General features: G+C 44.9%; 2 protein-coding genes across 2 annotated transcripts; one reads left to right on the top strand and one right to left on the bottom strand.

The window, feature by feature from the left end:
• Positions 1-2,208: 2,208 nt before the first annotated feature.
• LOC6524200 lies at positions 2,209-2,829 on the bottom strand. The gene has a single exon (XM_002100027.3). The coding sequence runs from the start codon at positions 2,721-2,723 to the stop codon at positions 2,334-2,336; it is 390 nt and encodes a 129-aa protein (XP_002100063.1). The 5' UTR covers positions 2,724-2,829; the 3' UTR covers positions 2,209-2,333.
• A 1,175-nt stretch (positions 2,830-4,004) lies between these two features.
• LOC6524198 (putative inorganic phosphate cotransporter) lies at positions 4,005-5,648 on the top strand. The gene has a single exon (XM_002100025.4). The coding sequence runs from the start codon at positions 4,168-4,170 to the stop codon at positions 5,578-5,580; it is 1,413 nt and encodes a 470-aa protein (XP_002100061.1). The 5' UTR covers positions 4,005-4,167; the 3' UTR covers positions 5,581-5,648.
• The last annotated feature ends 7,460 nt before the right edge of the window (positions 5,649-13,108 follow it).

The following is a 13,108-nucleotide window of genomic DNA, read 5'->3' as shown; positions in this document are numbered from 1 at the left end:
GCATTGGCAAATACGTTCCAATACGTTCAGATGACTATTGTCGCATAGCTGCATCTGTCCCATATGCTCCATGTGCTCCATGTGTGCCATTTATGAGCATAATCCCCATTGCCACATCGACCAATCCACTCGGCTCCCCGAGTGCAAACAGACATAAATCAAAAACTCAACGAAAACGAGAACCTTCAAACGTTCAAACGTTCAAACGCTCAAACGTTCAATATGAGAATGCCTTGGATTGTGGCCCCCAGCCAATTCTCATTTCTCATTTCTCAAAGAGATCCGATCCGTATCCCCACTCCCAATTGCACTAATCTCATGCCATGCAGCTGTCCCCCCTTTTCGCTTTCGCTGCAAACTTTCTAATAATTTCTATTTGAAAGCCCTGCCAAAGTTGTGCGTGGTGTGCAAAACTGTCATAATTCATAAGTCGCTCGAAAACCCAAACCCAAACCCAAACCTAAACCCAAACCAAACCAAACCGAACCAGAAACTGAAACTGAAGCTCAAGCCCGAGCTGAAACTGAAACTAAAGCCAAAGGGAATGGGAATGGAAGTGGAAATATCTAAATGGGTAGAATGGTGGAGCTCCTGCTGTCTGTGTATAATTACATGGTTCAACTGTCACGGCGGAAAACAAATAAATGAGTTTCGCTCACAAAACTTTGTTCTTTGTGCAACTTCTGGCCATCGATCCGCAAATATGGGAGTACCAAATGCAGTGACACAACCCAACCACCACCAGCAGCACCACCATCAGCAGCAGCACCACCAAATCGAACTGTCTGACCCACTCATCAATCAATCGATTGGGCGCCAAGCCATGTAAATTCTAAAGCGAATCAATATAAATGCCACCTGGCTGCTTGGCATTCAAAAATTAATTCAGATTGCAATTCCTTTGAATTATACGCATCAGCAAACTATGATTTCTCATGAAATATTAATGCCGGCATGCGACATTTGATATTTGGCGATGTGCGCTTTTGTTTTTGTGCCCCAACGCTAGACGTTGAATTGCACTCGCAGAAAAAAAGTTAACCAAATGCAAGTATCTTACATTAAATTTATGAATAACTTAAGAACGGTAGCTAAGCATTTGCTAGTAATATCCATTCAAAATGCTTTGTGTTCAAATGAGTAGTTAATAAAAGTAGTTAATTACGGGCTTTGACATATTTTTGTAGTGTACCCAAAGGGCCGTGACCAACTTCGTTATCATTGTCAACATGCCGTTGAGTGCCGAGACCCGAAAACCGAAACCCAAGCACAAACCCCCAGTCCCGAGTCCCGATTCTCGATTCTCCATTCTCGATTCAGAATTTCGAGTCCTTCGTCCTCGCTGCCGCATAATCAGAGCACTTTCAAAGTTGCGTCTGTCAGAAAGGCACAAAATGTGGCCTTCCATTCCATACTTTGCCACCAAACTGATTTTTGCACCACCATCATCACCACCACCAACACCACCACCACCACCACTACTACTACTACAACGGGTGGCGGAATTTCTTTTTTGGTGGCCTTTTTGTTGGCACTTCCTTTTATGACACCGGCGTTCCGCTACGTTTCACGGCCTGCCATTTCACCTGGCTTCACGTCGCACGACCTCGTCGCCCATCGTGTCTATCAATGCCCAGGCGATTGTCCTCGCACAATCCGCTTGTCAGCCGGAAAATGTGAATTTATCACACGAGCACGTACGCATATTCCCCGTTGTCCTTTTTTCAGTGCCAGGAGCCAGTCGAATGGGTGGATGTGCTGGCTCACATATTCGTCCAGATTAGTTAATATTCGCATTTGAATATGAGCAGAGCGCTTATCTGAAGCGGAGCACACGGACTGGAGCGCCTCTCTATGCGCTTCTCAAAGAGTCCAGCTAAGTGGGCGCAAATGCGCAGCATGTCTTAATTGCATCCTGCTGCTGGCAAATTCACTTCTGCCACAATTAATAGTCAATTCCAGAGCCAGCTGCCCCCAAATGGGGTTTTCTAATCAGCGCGACAGGAGATTGTCGCGGTTGCCGGCCAATGTCGACTGCATTCGCTTTTTCGGCATCGCCACATCTCTGCTTTGTTTCCGCCACGGCAAAAAGACCAAAACTGTGTCAGTTGCGATGCTCTTTCTTTTAAGCTACTGCATCTGAAGGATACAGGCAGGATGGGGATGTTTTATGACTTAAATATAACTAATAATTTATAATAATAGGTATTACATGCAATAAGCTTACCAAAAACTATTGTCTTATTTACTTATACAAAATTATCAATAATTGCTAACAAACAATTTATTGGACTTTTTCTCGCAGTGCAGTGCCGCAGAAGTTTCGCATGCCACTACTTGATTTCTGTGATGACCAGCAGGGGATCACCATCGTCGGCAAAGGCATTCGGATTTGGATCACTTTGGCGGTAAAAATGTGGCGGCAAGTTCGGCTTTTCTGCTCTGGCAGGGATCTGCGCACTCTTGTGGCACTGTGGTTTCTGTGGACTCGCTATCTGGAACTGACGCCTCGGAATGGGCACCCAAACGTGGTGGCGTGCCTGCAGGACATCCAGTCTGTGCATGCGATTGGCCCGGCAAATGTGGCCAATGCTGGTGTCATACTTGAGGGCCAGACGGGTCATCGTGTCCTCGGCGGAGATCGAATGTCTTATCCAGCACTCGGTTTGCATGCGACGACAGTTGCAGATATTGGGACCCTGATCGTCCGGCAAACTGGTCATAACTTTGAATTCTAGGGCAATTGTTTCTACACCTTTTTCGTAGGTACTATTATTTTTGGGATTTTTTTTTGGTGTGTTGAGCACTACGGCAATGCCTACCTTTGCTTCATTATATTCGCATACTCGGCTGGTTATTCGCACCTCCTTTGATGCCGATCATCTGTGTCAACGAATGTCTGTCCGTCTGTCTGTCTGGTATGCGGGCGTCCGATTCGCGGTTTATGCAAATTGCTTGGCATACATATCGCCACCGCCAGTGCGTCGTAATCAACTCATGGGCCATCGTTGCGTATACGTAATCAACTCAGGCGACGCGTCGTGTGTGAGCGCTTAATACGCCCCGTTGGCAGGCAAAGAATGGGAAATGAACGGAAAAGGATGCTGCTCTCCATCCGGGTCAGCCGCAAAGGTGTCATCATCTTCGTCAGCATTGGAGTATTTTCGCTTTTTTTTTGTTTTTTTTTTTGCTTTTGGTGCTGCTTAAGCCGCCTTGCTTATAATCCCTTCTGCGCCAGCCGTGTTTCACGCAATTCCAGCCGGGATAATGCCGTGTACTCGGCGAAAATTGGGAATAATTTACGGATTAGTCATGGACTTGGTTAATGCGACTTGGTTCTATATATTACAACGTATTCACTTTAACAGATGAAATTGACAAAGGATTGCAATGGGTTTTGAGGCAAAACTAAGTTGAAGTGAGTAAGTTGAAGAGTAAGTAAGTGAGTTGCTTCACACTGAACTATACCTTTTTTGTCATTTCAATAGCAGTCCCCTAGCACGACTTAACTCATAAATTGGAAAAGAACACACAGGCACGCCTTAGTTGAATCTGTCCTCACATCCGCATCCAATTGGATTTGTTTACTTCACTTTGCATTGGTTGAGGCCCAATTTGATTTCGGCAAACAGCCTACGCAAAAAAGTAACCCCTTGTATTTTGCATTATATATGGTGTGTATATCCCCCGTGATTCCAGCCATATTCATTCGTTTGTCAATGGCTTCATTTGCCTGCCCTAAGATATGCGAAATTGGTATGAATTGATATGAATGACAAAATCGAGCGGGAAAGGATTCGCCCCCTTTTGGCTTTCTAGGCTTCTAAGTATCGGATTGCTTGCGTTTCGGGGTAATCTAGTGTGAAGTCGTTGGACTGGATGAATTTAATATGGGTTTAAACGGTGCTGGGTGTTCTATATACCCTATAATTGCAGGGAATCTATTTTTTGCTAGCTTTAAAAATACTTTTGAAATATAATTCAGATCCTATTAGCATTCGCTTACAAATCAAATGCGCAAAGTATTCGACGAGCGCAAATAAATCATTTTAAAAATGTGGGAATAACAAATAGCATTTTCCTGCTTGGTCTAGAGATCAGGAGTATTAATGCCACAGACTGACACACAACCGCTTGCCATTCAAAAAGCAGGCGAGCAATCTCGAAATGGGCGATGCCGCCGGGCTGCAGGACTCCAGGACTCCCAAGGCGGAGCGCTACGCCACGGACGGACAGATACCCAGGTGCCGGAAGATCCGATTCTTTGTCGTCCTGATGCTCTTCACGGGCATGGCAAATGCCTATGTGATGCGCACCAACATGTCCGTGGCGATTGTGGCCATGGTCAACCACACGGCGATCTCGGATGATAAGTCGTCGCCTCAATCAAAAGAACGGGATGGTGATTTCGAGTGGAGCTACAAGCTGCAGGGCTACATCCTCTCCAGCTTCTTCTACGGCTATGTGCTAACCCAAATCCCCTTTGGCCTGATGATCAAGTACTATGGCGCACGGCATTTCCTCGGCTGGGGCATGATGATCAACTCGCTGGCCGCCTTCTTTATTCCAATCTCGGCGAGATCGGGCGGCGCCATCGGTCTGTGTGTGGTGCGCTTCATCCAGGGCCTGGGCGAGGGACCCATTGTGCCCTGCTCCCACTCCCTGCTGGCCCAATGGGTGCCGCCGGACGAGAGATCGCTGGCCGGTGCCGCCGTCTATGCGGGCGCCCAGTTTGGCACGATAGTATCGATGCCGCTGAGTGGCCTGTTGGCCCACTACGGTTTCGATGGCGGCTGGCCATCGATCTTCTACGTTTTCGGGTTGTTCAGCACCATCTGGTGCGTGATCTTCATCTGGCTGGTGCAGGAGAGTCCGGCGGCGAGCACACGAATCTCGGAGGCGGAGCGGCGGCACATCATCGAGGCCATTTGGCAGGCGCAGCCGGAGCAGGCGAGGGGCAGTATACCATTTGTGGGCATTGCGAAATCGATGCCCTTCTATGCTATTCTGGTGGCCCATGCTGGACAGAATTATGGCTATGAAACGCTGATGACCATGCTGCCCACCTATATGTATAGAGTACTCGATGTGAACATCCAGGCGAACGGGCTAATATCCTCGCTGCCTTACCTGGCCATGTGGATACTAGCCATTGTGTTTGGCATTGTGGCGGATTGCCTCATCCGGCGGAACTGCTCCATCACGGTGGTGCGCAAGCTGATGAACAGCCTGGGCCAGTATGGACCCGCCTTGGCACTAATCTCCGTGGGCTTTGTGCACCACAGCCTCTGGCTGACCTGCGTGATTTTCATCCTGGGCATGGGACTGAACGGTGCCATCTACAGTGGCTTCAAGATCAATCACCTGGACCTGTCGCCGCGCTTCGCCGGCCTGCTAATCTCCATAACCAATTGCGTGGCCAATTTGGTGGGTCTGCTGGCGCCCATGGTCGCCGGCCATGTGATCGATCCCAAGCCCAGCGTGGAGAACTGGCGGATTGTGCTCTATATTGCCGCTGGCATGTTTGTTTTCACCGCCAGCTTTTACAACGTATTTGCCAGCGGCAAGCCGCAATGGTAAGCTCGTTAATAATAAGAAATCAAAAAGTGGGGGAAAAAAATGAGTCTCATAATGGAAACTAAACACACAGTCTGCTGCCACAGACATAGAAGCTGAAACTGAAACTAAAACCGAACGACGGCCATCGGGACATCAGGACATCAATCAAATGGCCCCATGTCCTTTGGCCTGGTCGGGCCATTTAATTTCGCATTTGTGCCATTTATTTTATGGCACATTTCTGGGCCTAATTAGCAGGGTTCGGATGGCCACTTGTCCTCGTCATGGTTTCTAGCCAAAACATTTGCCAGCAACCGAAAATTGTCAGGCCATCAACAGGGCGTTTGTAAATTAACAATGATTTATTCGAACTTGTCTGTTCCATCGAAACTCGAACATTTTCGGGTCGTGTTTTTGGCAGGCACATCAAATGCTTACTTATACAACTTTTTTTTTTAAATATCAGTAGTTTATTGGCGCAACTGTAGCAAATACGATTTTCCCTATAATTCGATGCACTTTTTTCTGCATTTATGTACACATAAAGATAAACGCGTTGACATTTAATAGCCCAAGTTGTTAGTGGGACTTGACTGGATTCGAATGAGATTATGTGCGCATCACCTTCGATTTGCGTGGACCTCTAAACTGCCCCAGTTAATCTGTGACTCGTAATCCATTAAGCTTTTCAATTTCGCCCCCTGTCGGCCAGCTTCAGCTAACCTTTCCCCAAATCAGGTTAAACACGCTCACTGATGTCTCCATCATCCGTTGGCCAAATGGGAAAGGGGCACAGGAGGTGGGGGGGCCAAAGCGTTCCGGCAAGTTTAAGCAGCTTAAGTTTCATTGCAACAATAATTTGCGTGCGATAGCAGCAGCCAGTGCCATACGGGTGCACACATACAGATACATACATAGATACGTAGATACATAGATACATAGATACTCACTCGTGTATACAGATGCACGCCCGCCCACAGACACCTGGTGGCCACAGAATGTTCGCCACTCTTATAATAACCAGCGAGCAGGAGCACAAGGACACCAGGACACTAGGACTAGTGGGTGGATGTGTGGGTGGCGATACTGGGATGCTGGGTATTCCAGCTCCTGGCTGACTGCTGCCAAAGTTGGCCAGGATGTTAACTTGTCTGCACGTTTCGTTTTGTCGCCAGTGAAGCGACTAGATAGGGCGGGACATGTAATTGGGTTTTCACTTGATTCAACATGCGCCAAAATGTCAAAGTGCACCGCAAGTTTCCTCGTCTATATCCCAGCTGCAGCTCCTCTTCTTTTCTCCACTTGCTGCTTTTTGCTGCCCGATTTCTATTCGGATTTGGATTTTTGAAAACCGACTCCCACTAAAGTTCGGATTTGGATTCGGATTCCCCATAAATTCAGGTGACGGTGAAAACTGGCAACACAGCATGAAGCTAAAGCTAAACCCAACGCTTTGAAAAATCTCACAGGAGAAAAGGTACCTATGTGTGTATGGTAAGGCAATTGATTACCTTTGTGATACCAGCAGTCTACTACTATTTGCTTTTCAATTTTGATATAAGAACTCAAAGAACAACAAACTAGTTTTGGTTTTGTATGTTTTTATACCCGTTACTCGTAGAGTAAAAGGGTATACTAGATTCGTTGAAAAGTATGTAACAGGCAGAAGGAAGCGTTTCCGATCATATAAAGTATATATATTCTTGATCAGGATCAATAGCCGAGTCGATCTGGCCATGTCCGTCTGTCCGTCCGTCTGTCAGTCCGTCTGTCAGTCCGTCTGTCAGTCCGTCTGTCCGTCTGTCTGTCCGTATGAACGTCGAGATCTCAGGAACTACAAAAGCTAGAAAGTTGAGATTAAGCATACAGACTCCAGAGACATAGAAGCAGCGCAAGTTTGTCTAATCATGTTGCCACGCCCACTCTAACGCCCACAAACCGGCCAAAACTGCCACGCCCACACTTTTGAAAAATGTTTTGATATTTTTTCATTTTTGTATTGGTCTTGTAAATTTCCCCGCACCCAGCACCCCGCACCCCGCACCCAGGTCCACTGTAACCGGAAATCCGTTGCGCTGTTGTCCAGCTGCAAATCCCCGGCCGCGGATTGAATGTTTTCATTATTTGGCTTTCACATATATATGTATATATGCCAATGCATATCGGCATTAACATCTCTATATCCCCAGCTGAATGGCGACTGTAATCGGTTTTTGGCATTTGCTGTGCTGGACGCCATTATTTTCTGGTGCAACAATGCGCTAATTAGGCGTCGATTCCCAAATACCGTCGCTAATTCCATGCCCCTCAGCATATTGGTAGACGCGCCGATTGCAACGCCAGCCGGAGCTTAAAAAAGATTCATTTGGCTAATTAAATGTCATAATTCCAGCATTTTGTAAGCGGCCTTTGGCCATTTTCCATTTCACTATTTGCACTTCGTTTGCGTCCGCATTTTGGTCTCTGTCGCTTGCTAATCCAATTCAGCACAACTAATGGCAGTGCATTGTGGCCTAAGCCTGTGAAAATGTCTATCAGGTTTTTCTGTAGTTCCTTCTTTAGTTTCGAGTGCACACACACACTCACTATTGAGCAACTTGAACGGCAACGGCATTCAAATCAGAAACAGAGCCCCCAAAGAACCTACTTTTGTGCGATTTCGATGTTTACGCTTCGATATTGAAAAGTTACGATAATGTGACTGGCTCCATAACTTCGACTCCTGTCTTCGATTTGTGGCTCTCGAGTGCAGCCAGCTCGTACTGGGCTGAGTGGCCGTGATGGGCTAAGTGGGCGTGGCTGGAATCGGATTCAGAAGATGCTCGTTATGAGTGCAGAGAGCAAAAAGGTGTAAGGTGGATATTTGTGCGTATTTTAAAATAAATATTTCCAAAAGAGCCTTGTGAGTTTACTAACAGAAAAGACAGTTTTGCCACTGAGTTCATTATCAAGAAATATGAATAATACTCACTCAATACTCATACTCGATGATTCGCTTTGATTCACCCAACTACATATGTTTTTTTTCGCAGTCTGCAGCTCTTGTGTGTCTGTGCTTTTGACAAATAAGCAATTTATAAATCATTTTTATTTCCATTCTTGGAGCACACCACTTGCATACTTAGCCCCCCTCGCCCAAATGTCCAGAGTTCGTTTATTGATTTTACCAATTTGTTTGTTTTACTTATATGTACATATGTATATGGTTTAGTTGGAATTTTTGCTGTTACTGCTGGTTCGAAAACCAAAATAGGACATGGATGGAAAAACCAAATCGAAACACTCAGCTCGCGACCCAAATACCTATCGTATGCTAAAAACATATATATATAGATATATATATAAAGCTGTGGATATATAAATGCCTGGGCGCAATTGGATATGGGATAACAATGTGGCGAGGTCGATGGTCAATTGCCCGGTCAAATCATCCATAAAAAATGACTATTTTTTCCTGCCGAAGTGCTAGTAAGCCCCACTCCACAGTAAAGACCCGCTAACAAACCCCAAACACAAACGCAAACTCCCAAAAACGCAACGCTTGGCATTGGCATGGCAACCGCAGATTTTGGACTTCGAATCCCGAACACCGAAGCCTGTGACCAAAGGCAATAGCTTAACCATTGATTTGGTTAATGGTTTAGGCGTGAGGCAGCGGGGCAGCGGGTCAAAGGTGAACTGGGGAAGCCTCAGCTTGCAGTAGCGCTCCAAAGCGAAACCAAACGACCTCCCGCTGTCCAATTTCAGTTGCGCGTGACAGATGTCAATGCTAGCCGCATAAATGGATGCATTCAGCAGGTAACAGGTAAAGCACATATATATATTTGGGCATTGCATTCTCGGCAAGGCCAAAATATATTAGTTCCCAATATTCAAATACATTTATTAATTAAAATTTAAGGAGCTATGCACAAAGAGTGTTCGATGTCGATTTCATTAAGGCATTTAATACGGGTATTTCACCAATGGATTTGTGCGATAAATAGCAAACTGAAATAATAACGAGACAAGTGCGCTGAAATGCCGAAAAATTGTATAAAATTGTTGCAAAGTCTAACATTATTTTATTGCAAATGGCGCTTTAGATAGCGCAGCGTGAAAAATGGCAAATGCAATGCATTTTTGGGGGGGAGGGGTAAATTCGAATTTAAAGGCGCGGCCCACGCTCGCTATTTTCTCATTTTCTGGGAAATCTCGTTAGTGAAAATGATACTCAACCGCAGGCGAGTGCACACAGTCACACATACAGATACAAATGCGGGGGATTCATGGATGTGACGGCTGCTGCCACTGAAAATGCAACAACTGCGGCGCCGGAAGTGCACTTATGCCGCGCACTTCTATTTCCGCTGGTGTTTCAGTTTCGCAGTTTACCGTTTGCCAATGAAGATTGATGGCGGCCGGAGGTCAAAGTGTACCCACAGAACTCGCTCGAAAACCAAAAACCGAAAACCAAACTACCCAATCCACCCACCTAATTTGCCCATAATTCGTTTCAATCGATAGATCAACGGTTGCTAATTCTTTGCGTCGGGCATGCATCTGCACTATTTGCCAATTTAATGCTAATAAAACATTGTTTGATTAGTTACTCAACAACAAAAATCAGTTGTAATGATAACATACAGTTGCATTAAGTTCCATGATTGATTAATGCACGGCTTATTTATAGGCTGGTTCATTGAAAGTGTGCCACTTCCAATTGAATAAGCGTGTAATGCACTCGATTGATTGTCCAACTCACTAATGACCCACATCTGCGCTTTCAAGGAGTCTAAATTTAAATTCATTGCTCGGATTTTTCTACATTTTTGTTACTCATGAAAGTAGTGAGCTTTGCAGGGGTGAAAGTGTCAAGATTGAAGGCCGTGTCAAACTTCTTAAGCTGGCTTTGCTCGATTAAGATTCCAGTCGGAGTGCTGCCGAGCCATTCGATTGATGGATTGATAAACCAAACGATTGACAGTTGGCCATTCAGCCAGCCAGCGAAGCGGAGTTTGTCATTCACTTTTCCATCGAATGCCGACACGTTGCCAACACATTTGCCAAGCTTGATGGCTGGGCGATGGGTGGGAAAATGCTGGAAAATGCCAGGTGTCTAGCGATGTGTCGCCATGCGATTTGAAAATATTTGCCAGCGTCGAGGCGAAAATTGTAAATAATAATAAACGGTTTATAGGCGCGGCGTTGACAACGATATCCCGATGATGGCAACAATGAGAACTAAACAGACGCACACACCACACACACATGGTGTGCATGTGGGAGTTGAGAGTCATCACCACCCAAGAACACCACCCCTCATCCCCCCCTTCGAAGAAAGGCACGGAAGGACAACAAAAGCTAAAGCCGCACATGGTTGTTGTTGCCTTAAGTAATCCGATTTAAAATGCACCAAATACATAATACACCCGCACAATCGCATTCGCATACGATCACGTCGACTTTCCGTACCCCACCCCATTACTCCCCCCCACTGGCTTTCCCACACGGCTAAAAATTAAGCATAAACGGAAGCGACCATATATTAAGAGTCTTAAAACGTTGGCCAGCTCTGTGAAAAGTGTCCAAAAAAACTAGTGAAAGTTGAATTTAGTAGTAGTAGTAAATGTGAAGGATACATACATATATTCGATTATTGAAACACACTGAGAAGACTCCAATGCAGATTAGGCGTGCGCACATGCAGCATAGCATACAGCATAGAAGGTTTAGTAATTTTTTATGGTGCACTGCCTTACTTAACACCCACACCCAATTCCTCCCCATTTTCCTCACGTTTATCCCTTCAGAACTCGCATTTGTCCTCAGTGCTGGTGGTGTTGTTAGTGTTGGATAACGTCAAACTACATATCGTACTTATAGTATATAGCCGGGCTCTCGGTCCTCCTTATCCCCACATCCCCACCAACCCCCCTCGCTCCACCGATTCTGCCCCCCTTTTTCGAAGGCAATGTGGGTTTTGTATTTTGCGCATTACTTGCTTATTTTTTACGGTCCCAGTGTGCATGTGAATGTGCGAGTATGAGAGTGTGTCTGTGTGTGCGCTTCTTTTTTTTTGTTTTGTTACCCGTGTATCTGTGTGTGTGTGTGAGTAATATTACTCTGTTGTCGTCGCCAACGTCAGCAAAGTTGTCGCCCTCAAATTCAATCTGCATTTTATTCCATTTTATTTTACTTTCCCAACGCCCAACTTTAAATATATCTAACTACATGACAAGGTCGGGCGATGGGTGGTGTGTGATGTTTTTGTTGGGTGGGCTGCTCAGCAACAACAATGGCAATGAATACACGGTGGGTGTAATCTACAGTAATCTGGCAACAGCAACAGCAACAAAGTGAATAAAGTGATGACAAAAGTAAACTGTATCCAAAACAAACCCATAATGAAGTTTATGATTTCGATTCTGCCCAACTAGAGAATCGAATTCAACTGTAGGTATATTAACATTGCATGCCATTCATGCTGAGGGCACAAAACTAAACTGTACAATAAAATATATAACTAAAAACGGGGGAGAAACAGGAAACATTTTATGATTTCCATTTTGATTTTGCACTATAAGAGGATATTTCACGCACGAAATAAGAGTTATTCTATTTTACTCTTGCAGCTTTTTAATGTGCAGCCAATAAATGCTGAAGGATTATGTATTCAATTCTTTAAATACACATCAAATTGTTTGTGGTCGCATAAATAAATGCATAGATTTGTAGGAACTGGCAACGGTGCGTATGTGCAATTCGGCACTGCCTGTATTTGTGGCATGGCAAAAGTTCCTTAGTTAAAACAACAGCATATGAGCAACATGTAAAGATAGTTCATTTGTTGCATTAAACAAATAATAGATCATTTCATGTTCCCAGCATTATGATAAATGTACAAATTACCAGTTTCATCCGCTTATTCGCTTATCCGCTTGTAAATGTATAAATAATCTCGCCCGCTGAAAAGAACTTTAATATTATTTAAGGGGCTTAGCGCGTGATTTTGCCGAATTCCCGTGAGCAGCGGGAAATCTCATCGGCAGCAGGCGAATATATTTGCATACACATTTAAGTGTACGGCAACTTTTTGGCCATTTTGCTGGTCGAAAATGTTGTGTTGTGTTGTGTTGCCTACATTCGGGCGCTGTTTGTTTATTAGTCAATGCATTATGGGATTTCATTAGCATACCATATTTGCCGGCAATTCAATGGGTTCGGATGAAAAATGAAGCCAAGTGTTGACAATGCGAGAAGGGGTCAGTTTATTGCTCGACTGATGGGAAGGGAAATGAAGGGGGATTTACTGGGAACTGGAAAGAGACCTTACTATACGCATTCGACATTCGACATGCCCACATTGTTGAGGGGCGTGTTTTATCAGCATATTAACGATTATTTTCAACATTGCATATGAATACATAAATAAACAAAAATACGCCATCAACAAATATAAATGCATGTGCAAATAAAGCTCATATGCGGTGTGAGTGTGTGGGTATGTGGGTGTGGGTGTGCGCGTGTAGCAATAATAACAATAACAATGTAAAATCGCTTAGATTTC

Source organism: Drosophila yakuba, chromosome X, assembly GCF_016746365.2.
Source record: "Drosophila yakuba strain Tai18E2 chromosome X, Prin_Dyak_Tai18E2_2.1, whole genome shotgun sequence".
NCBI classification, from domain to species: Eukaryota; Metazoa; Arthropoda; class Insecta; order Diptera; family Drosophilidae; genus Drosophila; species Drosophila yakuba.
This window is presented reverse-complemented; position numbering and strand designations above follow the sequence as displayed.